This window comes from Cydia splendana, chromosome Z (assembly GCF_910591565.1).
Source record: "Cydia splendana chromosome Z, ilCydSple1.2, whole genome shotgun sequence".
NCBI lineage: Eukaryota > Metazoa > Arthropoda > Insecta > Lepidoptera > Tortricidae > Cydia > Cydia splendana.
The window spans coordinates 35,418,075-35,439,388 of NC_085987.1; the positions used below are offsets into that span (position 1 = coordinate 35,418,075).

At 38.1% G+C, this 21,314-nt stretch overlaps 1 protein-coding gene and 1 long non-coding RNA gene across 2 annotated transcripts in view; one reads left to right on the forward strand and one right to left on the reverse strand.

Annotated features, from left to right (window-relative positions):
- Positions 1 to 1,438: 1,438 nt before the first annotated feature.
- On the reverse strand, positions 1,439 to 20,756 carry LOC134803931 (ER degradation-enhancing alpha-mannosidase-like protein 3). The gene is made up of 10 exons (XM_063776751.1): positions 20,410 to 20,756; positions 18,885 to 19,031; positions 13,498 to 13,650; positions 13,197 to 13,350; positions 12,496 to 12,665; positions 10,237 to 10,458; positions 9,427 to 9,592; positions 8,031 to 8,419; positions 2,695 to 2,896; positions 1,439 to 2,433 (listed from the first exon to the last, which is right to left on the reverse strand). Exons 1-10 carry the CDS (start codon positions 20,523 to 20,525, stop codon positions 1,564 to 1,566), a joined length of 2,589 nt encoding a protein of 862 aa, XP_063632821.1. The 5' UTR covers positions 20,526 to 20,756; the 3' UTR covers positions 1,439 to 1,563.
- The window catches only part of LOC134803991 (uncharacterized), a 274,246-nt gene continuing 259,015 nt past the window's right edge, over positions 6,084 to 21,314 (forward strand). The window contains exon 1 of the long non-coding RNA XR_010146061.1: positions 6,084 to 6,284. This is a non-coding gene — a long non-coding RNA (uncharacterized LOC134803991). The remainder of the gene's footprint in view (positions 6,285 to 21,314) is intronic.

Sequence of the window (21,314 nt, forward strand, 5' to 3'; positions counted from 1 at the left end):
TCCGCACAGACTCTACCAACCTAACGCAAGGGACAAGTTTGTGCTCCCGTGGAGCAACTGCGCCTATTCGGCGATGACTAGAATAGCGCAAATAGCGCAATGATTAGCCAGTTAAGGGATATTAAAGTACCGGTTGAGACTGTTAAGGTGCTTGTTTCTTACGTTTTATGGCGCGAGGAACATTTTGAGGACAATTCAACGGTGTCACTGAGAAATTACTAGTTTTCGTTAATAAGTATTTTATTGTGCTTACATATTATTTCCACTGCGTCCATTGATTGATTGATAAATACGGAAAGGTAATTCCCAGCTCAGTCATCAATTTGGGACGCATGTTTCCCATTTGATTAAATACTATTGCATGTCCAATATATGCAAATGTTTTGGAAGCATTACAAGTAACATTCAGAGAATATACGATACACAAAGTCAATAAATTAAAAAGTCAAAAATATTGAAAGTAATTTAATCTTAAAATATATCTTTTGTAGCCTATTGTTAGTAAAAATCAAACTGTTTCGTTTTGTTGTATTAAAATTAAAAAAGACAGAAACTATAAGATCAGACGACAAGGGCATGGGGTTTTATTGCACAATTAAGAAAACTTTATTAAATATAACAAGTTCAGGAGAAACGTTTTACGATAATTTTAGACCGCTCAGGCTTAGTTAGCACGACCAATACCTTAAGCATGTCCTACAGTCAGCAGCAGAAGTTGCTAAGTGGGCGAAGTGTTCAAAATGATTTTGAAACGACTTTATTTTTAAGAGAATAGGAGCGTGTCAAGGTTATTTTGAACACCTCGCCCACTCAACTTCTGCTGCTGACTGTACGCGAAGCATTCGTCTTTCTGTAGCATAGCTTCTATTGTGTAGCATCCAGCAGGAAATACGTATTAAAACCATAGAGGAATAAGTACGCTTAGAGTGCTCACTCCATATATCAGCTTGCGTATTTAATAATAAAACAAGTTTTGGGAAGTAACGTACAACGTATTATTTTAATTCACTTAAAACTTAGCTACGTATGGAATCGGCATACTTACTTCTCTAAGGTTAAAACACAAAAAGAGATAACATCGTGCCAATAAAAATTAACAAATAAGACGCTGCATATGTCCCTTTATCCTGCGTCCTTTCATTGACAATTAAACAAGACTGTACGTCTACCATCAGTTTTGACATTGACATATACGCTCACGTGTACGTAATTTACTTTCTGTACATCTCGCTTGCACTAATATGCGAGTACGAGCGAGATGCATAGAAAGTAAGTTACGTAGACGTGAGCGTATATGTCAATGTCAAAACTGATGGTAGACGTACTGTTCAGGTATCCAGGAGGTTTTATAAGGAATGCCGATGCGGCCAAGCGACGGATTAGTCGAGCGGGATACGTTTGTATACAGCAACTGCCTCCCCATGTAACTTGAATCATATATAATATAATAAATGTCTATGTTTGGGCAACGGATCACTGTGTCGACCTTATGTTAAATCTTACAAATAGTATATACAATATTTTTACATCACTTTATACAAATTGCTATAATTATTGACTGCATCAAATATCGTCAGGTTTATTTACATCTGTCTTTAATAATAACGTTTCGTCGGAGGCGGCGTCCGGCGTGTCAGTTGTTCTTTCTCTCTCGACAGGAACGGCCGGAGGGTCATCTGTGTGGCCTTCGTTACATATAACTTTATCGTTTTGGAATGGCTGCTCCAACACCTCGTTGCCGCAGCGCTGCTCTTGTGTACCGCCGCTCTCATCGTGCGATAAAGACAATTCAAACTGCGCCACTAATTGGCTGAGTACTTTTTTGAGGTGATCAAACGATTCCGACTCTGCGGGCCCACTCGATGTTTCCAAAACGGCCTCGCAGTTGTCGTCCTCGCAGGTGTTCTCGTACTGTCTTTTGAGAGACTTGAGCTCGCCAACGGTAACGATCAATTCGGGGTCCAGATTCATGGCGTCCAACAAGTAGTCGCCCTCCCGAGTGAAGAGGAATACGGCCGGTATTTGGATGTCGTCCTTGCCGTCGCCGGACATCGCGAACATGGCGGTGACCGTGTGCGTGGAGTCCGGCACGTTGTCCACGACGATGGCGAGCTTGGCGCCGGCGTTTTGTATATTTCTGACTTTCTGAGCGAATGTGCAGTGCCCCCGTTGCGCGACGGCAAACTTGCCCTGGAGGTTGGCGGCGTTGTCGAGCGGCGTGCAGGCGTCGAGCGGGTAGGCGCGGGCGGGCGTGCCGGAGAGGCGCGCGTCGCGCACCTCGCGCCCGAAGTGACCCGGGCCCGCAGGAAACACGCGCCCGCGAACTTCCACACCCACTGGTGTCACACCATTCTCTACATCGCTCATCGAGTTCCACTTCGACATCTCGCGCATAAACGTCAGTCCTTCTGCTGCATCTTTTGATGACTTGGCCTATAAGAAATATTATTTAAATTAAATTAATAATTAATAAGGATAAGGTAACACAGATGAATGGCGCACACATTATATTGCTAGTGAGGTAAAATAACTACTACTTTGATAGCAATTGCTATCATACGAAAGATCGTCCGCCATCCGATCTTATCCGGGTATACCTTATATCTATCTATACAATAGTAGTTATTGTACTCAGGGAAAACTATACCGCGAACGACGAAAACGGAAATTTGTATTTTGTGTATAAGTAGTTACCGTATTGGTGGTGTAGAGCAGTTGCACCCTCCCGTCGGGCAGCGTGAGCACGGAGATGCCCATGTCGGCGAGCGCGTGGACCTGGCGCGGGTCGTTGAGCGGGCGCAGGCGCGCGGCCGGCCGCGCCGCCGCCGCGCCCAGCAGCTGCCGCATCGGCTGACGCACCTTCTCTGCCACCAGCGAAGCCGTGTTCGGACACGTCCTGAGTACAAAGTTATAGTAGGTACATTTCAATGCAAGTGTGTCAATATTTACGAGTCCCAAGATGTCTAAAAGACACGGGGCATGCACATTGAACGACGTTTTTTAATTGGAACATTTGCGAAATTGGATTTGATTTATTTAATTTGTTTTATTGTGATTTACAATAAAACAATTCAATATTGGTTACGTGAGTACAATTACAGACCTTACAGTTATGAATTTTCCCTTGTACTTGAATGATATTGTTAATTCAGCACTATACACTACGTTCAGCGATGATTTACATTGCAAAAATTAATCACAACAACTCATTTCATACAAAAAAAACTCTTACAGTTGGTGAATTTAATTAAGGTGAATTATTTTGATACAGATAAGTTTTAAGTGATAATATTGAAAAGAAAATAGCGTGCGCCGGTTTTACTTTAAAAAATTCATTTTTTTCTGTTGACGACAGCCACCGTGGCAATGATACTTTTATTCAGGCACAAATAAAAAAAATGTTTTAGTGAAATATCGTGTTATATGTATAACATTTTATTTATATAATAACAAATAAATATTAAACTCTTAGGAGCTTAGCAAACTGGATACGATTCGCACTTATTATAGCGGCATCCCGCTCCCACATCGGGACGACGTGAGAATCGTATCCAGTGTGCTAAGCGCATAATACGTTACAAACGATTATAGATGGTGACGCAGGTGCTGATGCAAAAGAAAATTAACTTAGCCTTGACTACATTAATGCTATTCCTTATTTATAAGAATTATAAGGTATTACGTGTCACGTATTTCCGCAGCTACTGTAAAAATTCTCAAAATAGTTCAGTTTCTTCAACAAGCAAACGAAAATATGTTGTCATTTGTATAATATTACATATATAGAGGAACTAGGTATTATAGTTGTAGGTCAATAGTCTAGGTATTGGTACATATGTTGTGTACCTTTAAAAAAATATATAATAGCTGTAAAATGATAGTAAGTAATACAGATAAGCGAGTTACTCAGCCTTGGATCACTACAACATTAAAAAATATGATTGACCGCAGGGACGAGATATTTAGAGTCTGGAGTGCCAACCCAAAAAATATGATATTAAGATTAAAGTACACCCGATTTAGAAATAGGACCAACAAACTTATTAATGCTGGTAGAAATAAATATCGAAAAAACGAAATATTAAGGTTTAAGGGGGATCAAAGAAAGATTTGGGCAATTATAAATAGTTGGTTGGGCAATAAAAAAGATGATTTGGATACTGTAATAATGAAGTACTTGGGTAAAACTGACACTGTGCCCAGCATATGCACAAACTTTGCCAAAATGTTTACGGAAGAAATAGATCGAGTCAAACACACTTGTAATGAAACGTTTTTGGACAGATCAATGTACGTAAACAACTGCAATGTCTCGTTTCATTATCGGAGTGTCTCGCCTCGAGAAATAGAAACAATAATAGACCAGTTAAAACCGAGAAAATTACCGGGCTACGATGATATTCGAGTGACGGATCTGCAATACGTGAAAAGTAAAATCAGCCCTGTTTTGGCTAAGTTTGTAAATATGTTTGCGAAGGGGGGTCTACCCTGATATTTTAAAGAAGGCCATTATTCGACCAATATTTAAACAAGGCAGCCACTTAGATAAGTCCAACCATAGACCAATTGCTGTACTATCTGTCATAAATAAAATAGTTGAAAAAGTGACTGTGAGTAAAATTAGTATGTTTTTAGAAAATAATAATATGTTATCCAACGTACAACACGGCTTTAGAAAAAGGCGAAGTACCGCAACCGCTTTGGCGCAATTTGCAGATGACATAAACGATAAATTAAATAAAAAAATGCTAGTAGGTATATTGGGTCCAACCAGTCAATGGTTCCGTAGTTATTTAACAAACCGAACACTACGTACAAAGGTCAACGGTTGTACTGGGGAGGAGGCACCCGTTAGGTACGGAGTGCCGACTGGGTCAGTGTACGGCCTGGTCGGGTACATCATGCACGTGAACAGCATCAGCAACGTCGTGGAGCACTGCTCCACCTACATGTACGCAGACGACACGTGCCTGGTGTACGCCGACCGGGACGTCGCGCGACTGCAATCCAGGATACAGTCAGACTATAATAACATATTAAAATGGTCCCACGACAACGGCATTCTGTTAAATTCATCCAAAACTAAGTGTATGTTGGTCAAGTCCCCTTATATGAAAACGCAAGTTGAATTTATGCATATTGTCGGTCACTCATACGACTGCCTACATAATGACATGGCCTTGTGTAATTGTAATAACCTTGAGTCTGTGAACACCTTTAAGTACCTTGGTCTTCATATAGATAGCCGATTTAACTGGCAACCTCATGTAGACGCAGTTTGTAATAAATTGAGGTCCATATTATGTAAGTTCAATAACATAAAACACTTCACTGATAAGAAGACCTTGTATACGTTGTATCATGCATTAGCCGATTCAGTTCTTAGCTATGGGCTCATGGTCTACGGTGGTACATTTAAAACACAGATAAGTAGAATACTCAATATCCAACTTAGAATAATTAAGACCTTAGTACATAACAAAATATGATACGCTTTTTAAAAAATGTAATATACTTCCGGTGCAGGAAAAGTTTAAATTTCTCCTAGCGGTCAACCAATACAACTGTTCAAAGTTCAAAACATCCAAAGTGTACCCTCGTTCTCTGAGAACCTTATCGCTAACACGAAAAAAATATGTTGAACCGCGGGCCAATAACTATTACGGTAAACGGACGAGGGAGTACCTAATACCGAGAATCTATAATGTAATCCCATCTGAAGACGACTGTAGTAGCATATTGTCCTTTAAAAATAAACTAAAAGTGTTTTTATTAGACAATTACACAAAAGATATTAACGTGGTGTTAACCTGTTTTTCGTTCTTAAGTTATTCCATTTAATTATCGACGTAATGTTCTTGGTAATAAGATTCGGATTAAATAAGTCTGTATGAACCTATAATGCTTACTTTACCTATAATGCTATAAAGTGCAACATATGTAGTACCTGATACTAGTTCCTAATGGTTAAATTTGTTTAGAATAAACATATTATTATATAATATAGCATAAAATCAAATTAAAATCAAAATCAATAGTACTAGATATAAGATTGTATTTAAGTATGTAACCTGTTAACAAATATTCCATCGGCGTCACAGTTCTCTGACCAGTTTTGAACCTTGTTGCAATGAGATAAAGCCTAACGACTGGTCAGGTAAGTGTATTGCCGATAGTACCTACTTATACCTTACACAGTAGATTAAGGAAGATTATTGAGTGATACCGTTCGCCAACAAACTGTCATGCAGTTTGGCGAAAAAATATGTGTAATGGATTACTGTGTATTTTTTATTGAGTAAATAAATAAAAATAAATAAAAGTGCATTGTAGGAGAGGACGGAAAACCGCTAAAAGATGGACGAGTGCGTTTGAGGGCCGACACGTTAGTGGAGGCCCTCAAATAATACGAGTCCATCTTTAGCGTTTCCGGCCGAGGCATTACATAGTGCTTTTCACGACTACTGCGAGGAAATTAGAAAACATTTGCATAAGCCCGCGATTTTTCTGGTAGCAAATTACTAGGCACTGCCTGTGCTGTCTCTTGAATTTCGGTAGGCGTCAGCGTAAGAATATCATTTTCTTCACTAGAAGAACTCATTTTTATAGCGAGCGTAGATACGTGGTTCTTGTATTTATTAGTCAAACACAATTTACACTATCCAATTCAGTAAGTATTTTCAGATCCCGCCTTTTTTACTTTTTTTATCACTTTTAAGAGGCGTTTTTCTGTTATTTGCTTCAAACCGAATCTAAACTTAGAAGCGTTTTTGCTAAAAAGAAACCACAAACAGCTACAAAAGAAAAAACGCCTTAAGCGTGAACTGAATGGATAATTGTTAAAAAAAATGAACTGAATGGTTTTGACATTTCTTTTTTTTTTAACAATAAATTGGTCCTATAAATAACCTAATTTTATTTTTGGAGGAAAAAGTTGCTACAAAAAAGACCTTTTTAATACAGTTGCTCAAAAAGTGCTACTTTACGTAGCTGTTTAGCGTTCGCAAAGTTGTTTTATATTTTTGTTTTGCCATTAGGCATTTATTACGTACAAAAAGTATTGTTACACGATATAAAGTAAATATTTATTTGTTATTATACCTATAAAACGTTATAAAAATACGATATATCACTAAAAAACTTTTTTTTTATTTGGCTGAATGAAACTATCATTGCCACGTTGGCTGTCGTTAACAGAAAAAATTAAAAAGTAAAGCGCCCGCCATTATCACTTGAAATTTAGTTGAATCAAAATAATTATCTTAAATTGCAACTGTAAGAGTGTTTTTGTATGAAATGAGTTAATGTGATTAATTTTGGCAATGTAAATCAACGCTGGGCGTAGTTTATAGCGCTGAATAATACATAAGTAATATACAATATCATTCAAGTTCAAGAGAGAATTCGTAACTATAAGTGTAATGCTCATGTTACCAATATTTGTTTTATTGTGATTTTGTCGCAAATGTATTAAAAAACGTCGTTCAATGTACGTGTGAAAGTGTTATTATTTACTTGTCCCGTGTCTTTTATTTTATTCGCCTACGGCTCATAAAAGACATCTCGGGACTCGTACATAATAACATACTTTACACACTTGCATTGAAATGTACTATTTATTGATTTTTATGTTTTAAATGATACTCATTGCTGTAGCGAACCGTCACCAATGACAGATGATGATAACAATGAAACATTGTAGTAGTGGTGGTTCAGGTGCTACAGCTATTGCCTACTTTCCAGCTTTGTTTTTAGACCATCTATTGCCACATTTCCGAACAGAACCGTGAAAAGTAAATAACAGTTATTGTAGTACAGGTAAAGTAGAATATTAGTAGATAAGAAAGTACATGATGTAAGAATGGTACCTAAAGATGTTGGAAGAGAAAAGTCTCTGAACTAACCCATGTCCGGGGATCATTAAAATCAAGCAAATGAAAATGAAAATAAAAGAAATAATTATCAGGGGAGGGAGGTTTTTAATACATTAAAAATAAAACAAGCAAACGAACTTGATCTAAAAGACTTACTTTCTGTACTTGTCCTCGTCTTCGTCATCGATTTTCAAGCTGAAGTAGGAAGTGTTTTTCCCCGCGTGGGCCAGGGAGAGCGGCAGGAAATGCGCTTCCGTCGTCAGCACATAGTCTTCCAACTTGACCGGCATGTGTTTATCATCACCGAACAGCATATATAGATACTTGAAGGTCTCCGCTAGGACGAACGAGTCCATTCTGTCCTCGTGGACTCGGGTCCTCACGTCGTTGACTGCGGCATAGCCACAAGGCACTTTGGTGTATTGCTGTAAGGCTTTGAGGGCCATCTTGCCCACGTGCAGGTAGTGGTCGTCCTCGGTGGCCCGGTGAAGGAAGTATGTGGACTCGAGGAACTCGGGCCGGAGGGGATGCTGACCCCAGTGTACCTGTTAAACATATAATGAGGTAAATATACGGCCTTCCATGAATACTACATTGGATTGGTTGCATAGTAGAAAATGCATTTCTTCTTGACATCACCTGCACAAGCAATACTTACTTGGTTGGCGCGGTGACCCAAAATAAGTCTTGGGCTACAACACAAGCAATGCTATTGGTTAATTCCCGATCGGCAGTTCCACTCATCTCCGCCTCAGTGGGAAGGCAGCCGTAAGCAGTGAAATGAAGGATCATTGGAATCGGGATACTTAGGGCCAGTTGCGCCAAACACAGTTAACAGACTGATCAACGTCTCGCAGCAACGATTTTTGAAACTTCGCATACAATAAAATTTACGAAAGCATTAACGGTGAACGGTTTGGTGAAACCGACCGTAGGATGATATTCCATCTGTCCATTTTCTTGGTCCAATGTGTATTTTGGTTAATGAGAGAGTGAGAGGCAATGCACATAAGACCAAGAAATTGGATAGGTGGGATACCATTCTTAGTGGCGTGTCATCTATACACGGTGTAACATGAGGAAACCGAATAATTATAACCACGCATTTCTGAGGGAAAAAATGTAATACGAGTTTAGGTCAATTTCGGCAAAAAAAAATATTTTTTTGTTTTGTTTTTTCAATTTTTTAAATGTATTTGTACTTAAAAAATAAATGTTATTGGTAAACTTGTCACTTAAAATTGATTTTTACATTTTTTTTTCGTAAAACCTACTTTTTGCAAAGTTATACTTGTCACTTTTTGACATCTATCAATAAGGATATTTAGACTACGTCCCATAGCAGCAACATCACCATCAAAAAGGCCTTTTACACTATGTAACAATAAAAACTTGTTTTTTTTTTTTAATTAATATTATCTCTGAAACTAGGCGAATTTCAAAAAAGTTTTTAGGACATTTTTGTCTCTAAATATGACCAGGAATACGCTGTTAAAATTATTCGGTTTCCTCATGTTACACCGTGTATAAACGCAATTACTTATGAGTGTACCTGGAAGTCGGTGGTGAAGGCTTCCGGTATGAATGTGTGGCGCTGCATGACCTGGTAGAGCATCTCGTGCGTCTCGACAGCGGGCCGCACGTCGCCCAGCAGCACCTGCAGCCCCGGCCAGAACGCCAGCAGCGCGTCCATGAAGTTGCGGGATTGGAGGTGCGGCCTGGGAATGTCAAGCCGAGCACAATACTCGTACAATTCAACCCTTAGATCTCCTTCCACAGACGACACATTATTAAGCGTTAACGGAGATGTACGATCATAGGCCGTCATACAAAGTTTTAGGTTCGCGTCTTAACCATACAGGAAAAAGTTAAGGACATTTGTAAAGCTATTTTTTGGTTTAAGCATGAAAGGTGTCTTCTCTTACATTTGATGCGATTATACACAAAAACATGCACATAAGCTATTAACTACAGACATATTTTATATTTGGTTTTATCTCATCTGTAACATGACCCTTTTTACTTGTAAAATACTATGCGGTGAGTATTCTACACCATGCAATACTACAACAACCTAAGTTCCATTATTACCCATAGAAAGGATATTTAAGTTTGTAATTTGCATGAAGTTATAGTAATCGTGGTCGCGACTGAAGTAAGCGATTTTGCTTTCGTACTATTTAGTATCTAATGTGTGGTAACCGTAAATCGTCTTAACTTAATGGTTAAGGGTGGTATTCCATTTGTCCAATATCTTTGTCCAATCTGTATTGCGTCTCACATTTTAATGAGAGTGAGATGCAATGACATTGGACAAAGAAATAGGACAGGTGTAATACCACCGTAAGTACGTACTGCTTACCTGTGCATATGGACGGCCAACATGACGGGCCCCCTGCTGATGTACTTCATGACGGCGTTGTAGTGCCGGTTGAACCTGGCCAGGTACTTCTCGTCGCCCAGCAGGATGTACGCCTTGAGGCAGTACTCGTAGTACGAGTCGATGCCGGCGCCCACTCCCGAGTCCTTGCGGACCCAGTCGCCGGAGTGGATGTTTATTACAGTGCCCATTAGGTCGGAGGTCCTGAAATATAACAGATGTTAGGTAAAATTGTAAAAACGGAAGGAAAGGGAGGTGATAATAATCTTTCGACGGTAAACTGATAAAATAGGTCTCACTTAATAATATAAATTATTATTTGAATAAATATAAAACACAAATATATGGAGTATAAAAATTAGTTTCGTGATTAGAGTCTCTTCGTTTGTAAGCGCTGGTGGCCTAGCGGTAAGAGCGTGCGACTTTCAATCCGGAGGTCGCGGGTTCAAACCCTGGCTCGTACCAATAAGTTTTTCGGAACTTATGTACGAAATATAATATTTGCCAGTCGCTTTTCGGTGAAGGAAAACATCATGAGGAAACCGGACTAATCCCAATAAGGCCTAGTTTCCCCTCTGGGTTGGAAGGTCAGATGGCAGTCGCTTTCGTAAAAACTAGTGCTTACGTCAAATCATGGGATTAGTTGTCAAGCGGACCCCAGGCTCCCATGAGCCGAGGCAAAATGCCGGGATAACGCAAGGAAGAAGAAGATTCTCTTCGTTTGTAGTGATCGCTTTACGCTAGGGGATAGGTCAAAGCGGGTTTTTGGAGTCTTTATTTTTTTTATTGAAGTTAAATAATTCCTCTGTCGAATGGACTTAAATCCGTTTGTGAAATCAAATAAAAACTAAAAGCTATCTCCGTTGGGTTAACCGTTTTAGACCTCCCTCTCATACTATATGCATAAAATAAATACATTGTATAGGTTGTCATCAAATTTTGCAAAACTATTAAAAAAATGTTTACGACAAAAACCTTATTTAAACATAAGACATTCGCTGCGAAGAAAACGCCAACGCTACCCGCTACACGCTGCTGGTCGGAGCACCTTAGTTGGATCAGCGGTTTATAAATACTATTGCATGGTCATAATTAGCGAATCTAGCAACGTTTTTTAAGTTAAGTCTAGTGGACTGAGACCAGAAGAATGACGGACGCTGAGGTTGGTGGTGGTGATGTGACGGAGTAATTCATTCTGAACGAGCATGACTTCTTAAACTATCTCTACACATTTGTAGAGCTCTCATGCCATAAAAAGTCCATTGCAAGATTTACAAGGAAGGGGCCACAATTCAATGAAACAATGAACGCATGGTTGCATTATTATCACTAAAGCGAAGCAAAAGGAAAACGTGGTCTATGTACTACAAGGAAACTCGTGTAGTTTATTCGTAGGTAATTTACCTCATTGTAAGTATTATGTGAATTCATATGGTATTTCAACGATAAGTGAATTTATTATTGTTGAACAATGCTTTTAAATGACTCATTTACGCCTACTAAGCTACTTAACTAACGGAGTTAAAAGACTACATAAATATGGTAGATCTTAGGGCTTAGTCATATTTTAGATTATATACCGTCGCCAATATAGTCATTAAACGTGATTAAATACAACACCTATCTGTAGATCCTAACTAAAGGCCTGTTTTCACATTGATTGGTGTTTAGTGCGAGTTAACACATTTGTTACTAAACGTATGATCTGATGATGAACTCGCACTACATATCAAGTTAATTTCTCTTACAGATGGAGCTCAAGTTGCCGCTTACGGCCTGGCTTTACGGGCACGAAAGGTCCGATCGCTGTGTCTCGCTCTAACCTATGGATGTCGCCTAAGCCGAAGTCAGTCGTGCAATGTCGTGGCCAGGCCGTTAGGGTGGCATTCCACCATTTCCACCTGTCCAATTTCGCTTAGTGAGAGAGTGAGACGCAATGCCCATTAGACCAAGAAATTGGTCAGGTGTCTCAGGTCAGTTTAACAAAGGATCACGAAATGGACCCAACTCTTCATAAAGCCAGCATAGCCGCCGCGCCGGAGCCCATTTGGTGATGCCACGACGGATAATAAAACGAGTTTTTATAATAAAGAGTTACAATATTAATTTAAAGAATAACTAATAATAATTAAATACAAAGGAAACTTGAGTTCCATATATGTAGTTATCAACTTCAAAACAGCTGGTGGCCCATGAAATAAATAATAATTGGTGTAGTGGGTTTGTCGGTGTTTTATTAACCTGTGCCTGATCTTCCACAGCCTGTCCATGGCCTTGTGGGCCTTCTGCTCGTAGACGGGGCGGCCGGTGAGCCGCGACAGCGCCGCCATCTCGAGGATCATGGTGCCCGCGCACGCCGTGCACGTCTCGCGCGACTCCTGCAGGTAGCGCACGCCGTGCCGCAGGTTCACCTGCAACCGATAATGCATTGAGAGGATTGCGATGCTTACGCATGTTGTAGTTGTTATGTTGAATAGGGATGATGACACGTATCGAATTTTAAAACAAAATCTAGTTAAATAGATATAAATTAGGTCATTTGTCACAATAAATTGGTCCATACGGGCTTAAATAGCTCCGTGGCTTTTATGGACGACCGCCACGAAATCGCCTTTCCATACAAAAGTAGTCCTAACTTTTATAATAGTCAAAAAATCAAATGAAGGGGCATATGCCTATGCATATGGCTATAGAGTATACAATACATGAAATTGCATTAAAATATTTTCTATAATGTTAATATCCAGAGAGGAAAAAAGGTACTAAATTTGTATGGAGAAGCGGTTATCTCCTTTCCTCTTAACAATCCAGTTGAAACGTAGCCGTGGTTTGGCTTTAAAAATGTACGCTTGTTTTAAAACACGAAGGTGGCATAATAGAGGCGATATCATTCGCGTACGTTCGTTGTAAGACTTCAGCGCCGCTGCCAGCATGGTACGTACCCTTCCATGCGGGATCCCCGTGGACGTGTTGAATGCGGGCAGTAAGCGGCGTCCGAGGTCTTCGGCTAGTGCCAGCAGCTCGCCGCCGTACCACTGCAACACGGGCACCTCAGGCTTCAGCGCCGTTGCCAGCACGTGCGCCGATAGGAGGCCCCTGCGATCATACGCAATTATATCACAACAGGCTATAGAGAGGGCATAAGGTCAGGTAACTAGTTCTTTTAATATAACCATGTTACATGGAATCGGAAAAGTGAACTCGCCTCGTCGCGAAGAGTGTAAAAAACTTTAAGACACTCACCCCAGCATTCTGATGTTAGTTTCGAACACGGAAACTACGATGTCGTGGTCGAACGAGACGTCTTTGATGACAAGTTTGATGGCTCTGCTGAACTCGGAGAAGTCTCCCATCACCACCAGCGTGTCCAAGCTGTCCACTAGCGTCAGAGAAAAGCTGGAAACATTCAATATAATATCATAACCATACTATCCGTGGCTTAATGACAATTTTTTATGAATAGTATCAGTCGATCAGGTTGTTTTTAGGATCAAATGGGACCCATTGCATTAAAGCAATACATAAGTCAGAACTGAAAGTCAAAGTCCGTCAGTCGTACTTTGACTACCCGTACGCGTACCCGTTTCTCAAAAGCTTGTAACCAGGGACCGTATAACCGGTTTTATTAAATACCTGTATAAAAACTGTCAAACGAATACCGGTTAAAATGTTATACCTATATTCGCATTAGAGGTATTGCTGTCATTCCGTTTTTGTCTTTATCGCTATTTGTACACTAATTGACATAATGAAATACCGGTATTCATTAATACCTCAATAATAACAGGTATTCAGTATACCGGTAATGGTTTTCGTATTTAATACCGGTATTCATTGCACTTGATCAAAGAGTAACCAAAAACTTTGCGACAAGAGGTTAAAGTTGTTGTTATAAGTCCTCATGCCAAAGACATATGTAACTTACTATCTATTCTTTTTGCTCATGCTTATATTGATCGCTGTACACGCGAAAGATTTCATGATTTAACCACGAGCGTAGCAAGTGGTTCGAAATCTGTAAAATTGAGCGTTGCGACCGTTTCAAGGCACGAGGTTAATGAATGAATTAATGAAAATAATTAATCCCAGAAAACATTTCCATATGAAATATGAGCGCCGCGCCGCCAAAATTTTCGCGCCGCCGCCGCCGCCAAAATTCTGCGCTATCGGTGTGGCATCGGCGTGACCTTGTTAGATACTAGAGTCTGTCTAAGCTAACTTTGCACCGATTTGAACAGAACAAAGTGAGGGAGTGTTATTATAATATAAACGTCATATTTTCATAGAATTTTGACATTAACGATGATATTTACACACGTTGTCGTTGCAAATGCTATGCAGATTAGTTTGATCGGGAATTTATTGCTTTTATATAACGTGCTAACAAATTAGGTACCGATATTTTAAGAGATGGTACCTACTTTATATAAAAACAATTAACTTTAAATAGAAATCAAGAAAACTTTTCATATCATATTTTTGTTTTATTTACCGAACAAAAATATAAATTAAAATTATATCTAAAAATAATCATTACGTGCATTTAACCACATAAAGAAAAAAATACATAGAGTGCTCACTCAGAAAAGTCTAATGCTCAACAACTTTCAGCGAATATTAAACAAGGATTAACTGGAACTTTATTTTCAACTCCTTCTGCTTTAATATAGTAGTAGTAGTAGTAAAACACTTTATTGTACAAAAATCAAAACAAAACAGGAAAAATAACATTCGTCATTAGTACAAAGGCGAACTTATGCCTTTAAGGGATCTCTTCCAGTTAACCTTTGAGCAATATTAGTTGTAAATAGTTGTTCAATACAATTTTTGAGACATTTTTGAAATTAATATTCTTTTTAGGGTTCCGTATTTCGTACCAATATCAAGTTGATATCAACTGCAAAAAAGTTTCTTGAAGGGGTTTTTATAGGCTTTTAATATCGTACATTTAAGTCACATTCACTCATTGATTCATTCATACTATTTTTGCGATTAGTAGGTGGTCTGTGCGAGCAGTGTGTGTAATCATTCACCTCTCCTGGCGATACGTACATATAATAACTATTATATTTGACTATAGCTACCCGCACTGACTTCGCACGGATTACACAAAACCTTAACAAATTGTACACCTAAACTAAAGCTTCCTCAAAAATCTTTCTATTGATAGCTGAAATCCGCATGAAAATCAGTTGAGTAGGTTTTGATTTGAGTTCATCGTGAACATACATTCATATAGTTACAGACAGACGCGGCGGGGGACTTTGTTTTATAAAGTGTAGTGAATTAGTGATAGATTCAATTAACAGTAACCTCACAATATAAAGAGATGTTCATTATGCTGCTTATCTACAGTTAATGCCATGAAAAACTTTTATCCTACCATAATTCAATAAATTAAATTAAATGAATTAAGGTTTGAATTCTCTTCGCATAAACCAAGTTTTCAAGGCTACGCCGCCGATTCGCCGCCACCGCCAACCAATTTTGACCGGCGAACCGCCGCCGGCTAAATGCCTATTGGGCGGCGCTAGACGTGCGCGCCGGTCGAAAAAAATTGGGTGGCGGCGCGCCAGAAAAAAATCCACGGCGGCGGCGTGGAATTTTTCAACTTTTCAATATTAAGACGTATAATGAAAAGCCATGCTTAACCCTTAAATCGACAAGGGAAAAAAATCTCAAAAAACTGTGTTAGTATCATTTTTTTGGTGTTATTATCTTATTATGTGGTTGTTTATTGTAGAAAAATCATGAAAAAAATCTATTTATAATAGTTTCGAAAAAAACATAGGTATGTCAAATATGTTGGATGTTGCCAGTCGGTGTAAATAAAAAGATACGCCGCATAATGAAAAGATGTCTAGTATTTTGGACGTTGCCTAGTTAGTATACAGTACTTTATATGCATAAGGTTTTTTTTGTCAAATTCATGTTTTTTTTTAATAAATATAGAATAATTGCATTTTTAATTACAAATACACTTACTGATAATGTCAACTTATGTTATGAACTAAAGTAAAACCTATTATTTTTATATTTTTCCAAAAGCTTTATAGCTCGTAGGTGGTAAAATTTTACCAGTCATTGGCGTCATTTTATTAACATTAAATCAAACTTAGCGGGGTATCGTAGGATGCAGCAACATCTGAGCAATGGTATACAACAATGCATGCAATTTTTTTTAATATTTTCGTAAGAAATTTCTCAAATGAAATCGGGTCTGTCTCTTGATGTCTTGATGAACGCACAGGAAAAAAAAACCGTAATAATATTTTTTTATCTATTTGGTTCATTACGTTGCAATACGACAAGTAATGACTTTTTAAAAGATTTTGAAACACCTAAAATCCCTCTGTTTAATTCATATTCATATTCATAAAAACTACCAGAAAACGTGATAATTTTACTCTTCGCATACTTGGCACTAGTGCCCTGTAATCGACAACGGTTAAAACACTGGACATTATACTTTGTAAATGTGTTTTACCCATAGGTACATGGTACATACAACACATTTTTATGTAAATCGTACTGCCACATAATAAATAGTTAGTATGGTGTTGGTGCGACATAAAATAGTAGAAATTAAATTATATGACCAAAAAATTTCCGTAAGTAGGTACGTAATTATTGCCATGTTTAAGTAAGTATTTTACGTCAAAAATGTGAGAGTTACGTAGGAAGTGGCGCCTATTTCAACTATTTCTTATCGGACTATAACCTATTACATATTTTAACGCTGCATAATACTGTCTTATAAAAAATATTCGGCGCGCATTTTAATCTACCGGCGGCGGCGGCGCGCGGACTCCTTATGGCGGCGGCGCGCACGTCTAATCGGCGCTCATATATTTGAGATTATAAACTACATACGTAATAAAATACAATTAAATCAACAAAAAAAAACAATTAAATGAATCAAATGAACGCTATTAAATATTTATCATTGAAAATCATCACCTAACAGCTAATTTTACCAGCCAACATGAAAACGGGCATTCTAAGATCCGGATCTTAAGTATTTACAACTTTACAAGCGGGCCGGACAACGTCCTTGACGAGTAGCGAAGGAACGAATCGTGGTACTACTACAACCGGTATTGGCACTTACTTATTACCGGTAATAGCTTTAGGAGTAAACTATCAAATAGTGGTATTTGTTGTCAATTGGCTAAACCGATAACACTATTGAATACCGGTATTCGAATACCTCTATTCGGAGCTTAAGTGATATAAATACCCAAATTCAAATTACACCGGTTATACCTCAATAATAACCTGTAGTCAGAATACCGGTAACGGTCCCTGCTTGTAACTTGTAATACAAGTGGAAGTCCCTTACACAAAAGCTGTCAAAAAGTAACACTTCATCATTATTATTGTTGTTTTATTTTCGGTTTACAGTAGAAAATACTTTACTTACAGTAAAGAATATAAATTAGTACCTACTCAGAACGTGTGTTTATCCAGAAACATATTAAGTACCTACCGGCTAAACCATTCAATAAATATTTAAGTAAGTATTTGGAGAATTTCTTTAACGCATTCACTGCCAGCGCGAGCTACACGCTACGAATGCTACAATAACACATTTTTTCCGCTTTGTAAAGAAAAGTGCCTACAAATAGAAATGTGAAATTAAAATGAACACGTAGGTACTGTAACTAGAAACACGCGATTGACCTTGAAAGCAATTATTGTTATCAGTATTGCAATACATATGATTGGTTTCTACATTGAAGCCAGATTTTTTTATATCTACAATTGCTTAAATTTCAGCGCGAGTCAAGCCGCGAACGGATTTTCATCAGCTTTCCTTTATTACGTTCCAGGTTATCTCGTTCGGTCCCCGTCAGTGCTACGAGTGCGACGCAAACAGAGCAAGAGGCGCCGCATGCGGACCCTTGACCTTGCAGACTCTTGAGATATTTGCAAAATATCTTAAGGGAAAATAAGAGCCCCTGCCCCCTATAGCGTCACTTAACTCACTTGCTTCATCTGCTAGGTATCTGTTAGGACCCTTTTGCTCAAGAACGCGCCTAATGAGGTGATTTTAACATGAACAGGCCTGTTGTTAAACAATTAAAAAATAATAACTTACTATTATCATACCTGCTGACTTTCAATTCAATAGTATCATTGAAATTTTATTATTTAACACACACACTGCACTTACAATACAAACCATGTAAATGTTTATAACAGTTAGCTATTATGTTTTATATACAACCTTTTTAAACTCGGACAGACAGATGGCATGCAGTATAAGCTTACTAATTTAGGCATTCTTTGGGGATGTAGTTCCTCTCCCACCTCTACAGTTCAGACTATGAGTTCAATATTTAAATCTGTGGCAGAAAGTCAATGTAATGAATTTATATTGCTGCAATCCTATAAATGAAAATGTATCCTCAAAGCTATTAAGCTATTCTGGTGTATATTAATCAGATGTCAAGTGTGTGGTTTCACATGGGAGAGTTTATAATAGGGTAGGAAAACCAGCATACAAACAAAGGAATGTATGTTCCCTATAGCTAAGAATTCATTACTATAATATATGGAAGTACATATGAGAATTCAAATGAATACAATGCTGTATAGGGGAGTCAGAAACAAATAAGTTTTCTTACTTTCCAAGAGCGTCATCCATGTCACCCCGACTTGGTGTGATGCCCTTCCATCTCCCTTTGCAGCTGAGAGGCATCAACTCATCCGCTGGATATGCATTGTCCATATATGCATTGTAAGCATGGTAAAACATTTTCCGGGCCTCCTCTCTGTACAAAATGTTGAAAGACATTTTAAAATGTACATATATGGTATAATGAAATAAATAAATATATATTGTACACAAATATACATAATCTTATAGTAAGCTAAATAATTCTATAAAATAAAGACAATCTAACACAGATGAGCAAAGGGATCATCCATTAATTACGTCACACGAATTCCTAGGTTTTTTGACCCCTCCCCCCCTCCTTGTCACACTTGGTCACATTTTGCAAATCCCTCCCCACCTGGTGTGACGTCACATTTTAGGCAATTTTGTTTTCAACGAAATCGGTAATAGTAACTCGGCATTTTTTTTTTTATGAAAAAATATTTTTGGTAAGAGAAATATTTTTTAGTTAAAGTGACGTCACAATTTTTGTGACTCCCCCCTCCCCCATGTCACAACATGTCACATTTTCTTGACCCCTCCCTCCCCCTAAACGTGTGACGTAATTAATGGATGACCCCAAAGTCCTCCATTAAATATGTACAACATAGGTTTGGTTAACACTTTTGGTGCCGGGCGCCCTGTAACCAGTACAAAATGAACACACATACATGTTCTTAGCAGTGAATGTGTTGAACCAAGCTATGTAAGATGTGTTTATTTTAAATAGTCACATTTGACAATAGGTACAAGAAATTAGATAAGCAAACTTCACCCCTATTTCCTACAAATGCAATATGAAGTCAGACAAGGGAATCAAAGCTAACTCCAATTCTAGGAGTGAAGTGTTAAACAAGAAGAAAAGTTAAATGAAATCTTTTAACCAAGTTGTAAAAGAGTTCTACTATCTGAAACACAACAAAATTGATTTCATATTAGTGAAGAATATGTATATAGTTTTACAAATTTCATTCTAATAATATTAGAAAGGATGGATGTAATTGGCATAATTTCTGAAGCTATAAGAAGTGGACTTGATGCCCGATATGTACAATTGTATAAGGGTCCTGTTAAATAATAAATTAAAAATATATATATATATATATTACAATGGGGATTTACCCAATTCTACCAATATTAACCACAATGTATGTAGACACAACAATAACATGAATTGCCTCTACCCACCAAACTTTTATCATATGTGCATACATTTGTTGAAAAGAAAGAATAGGACGGTAGGAAATCCTGAGTATTTAATAGCTTTAATCACATTTTATTCAACAACTCTTGGTTAACACAGTCTTAAAATGATAACCCAATTCAAGAGGTCACCGATGCCTATAAGTATCTGTAATTTACATTTCTATTGCTAACCATTTTTTTTTTTTTTTCACGTTTACCCTGACTATTTACTATGAGCATTCTTCAATATTATAAATTGTAATGTATTGATAAAAGGTAACATTCCATTAGACTTTCATTGGTTTTACCTTAAACTTATTCTTTCAGCTTTAGTCATCGGTGCAGAAGTTTCTTCTTCAGTACTCACACTGATTATTGCAAGAACAAGAACTAATAGAACTCGATAAGCCATTATTATGATCATAACACAATATTTTCAGTAACAATATGACTAATAATTACTTGTAAAGAAAACATGAAATAACGAATATGGAAACGAAGGAAATAAAACATAAAGGGCGCTACTGCTATAATTTAATCATTTTTAACACTTTCACATTGTTGTAGTGTATTTTATATATCTTTTACAGTCAAAGATTAAACGACTTCAAATATTACAGTGTCGCAAGTTGTGATGTGATTGTGATGTGTAGTACTGTACCAGCGATAATTAAATAATTGACGTGTATTTAGTCTATGGGTAAATGTCATGCCACAGACTATAACACAAAATGCAAAAATAATGCAAGGCGGCATCAAAGAGTATAGACCTTAAAGCCATAACAGACTACCGCACCGCACCGCGACCTTAGTGCGCCAAAGCGCCGCACCCACGAATTAATAAGGCCCCATAGGCACGGGAGCTTTTTCAACGAGCGTTAAAAAAGCGTTTGAATGACACAAATGGATAACTATGTATGTATTCATACGAAGGCGGTTTTTAAGCGCGGCGCTTTTCGATTTTCGGCGTTGAGCGTTAGCGTTAAATTGAATTGAGCATGCGGAACTCCGTGTATCTGTTTTCACAAGCGTTAAAAAAGCGTCGGCGCTGTTGTCAGTTGGCTGTCAAGTGTTCAATCTTTAGCCCCCTCCTCACTCGTGCGCGAATCGTGGCGCGAAGCCGCGATTCACGCGCATAGTCTGGAGGGGGCTTTTGATATCAATCGTCATGGCTATGCTGAGATGCGTGTAAATGCATAACGTATATCGTACT

Bases quoted from the DNA above. Each gene is read 5' to 3' on its own strand.
- LOC134803931 (XM_063776751.1), bottom strand. From the start codon at position 20,525: ATGATCATAATAATGGCTTATCGAGTTCTATTAGTTCTTGTTCTTGCA. The intron at 9,593-10,236 runs GTAAGCAGTACG...TGACATTCCCAG, and splicing joins TTGGCCGTCCATATGCACAG to GCCGCACCTCCAATCCCGCA. The intron at 8,420-9,426 runs GTACACTCATAA...TATGTTTAACAG, and splicing joins CCTTCACCACCGACTTCCAG to GTACACTGGGGTCAGCATCC.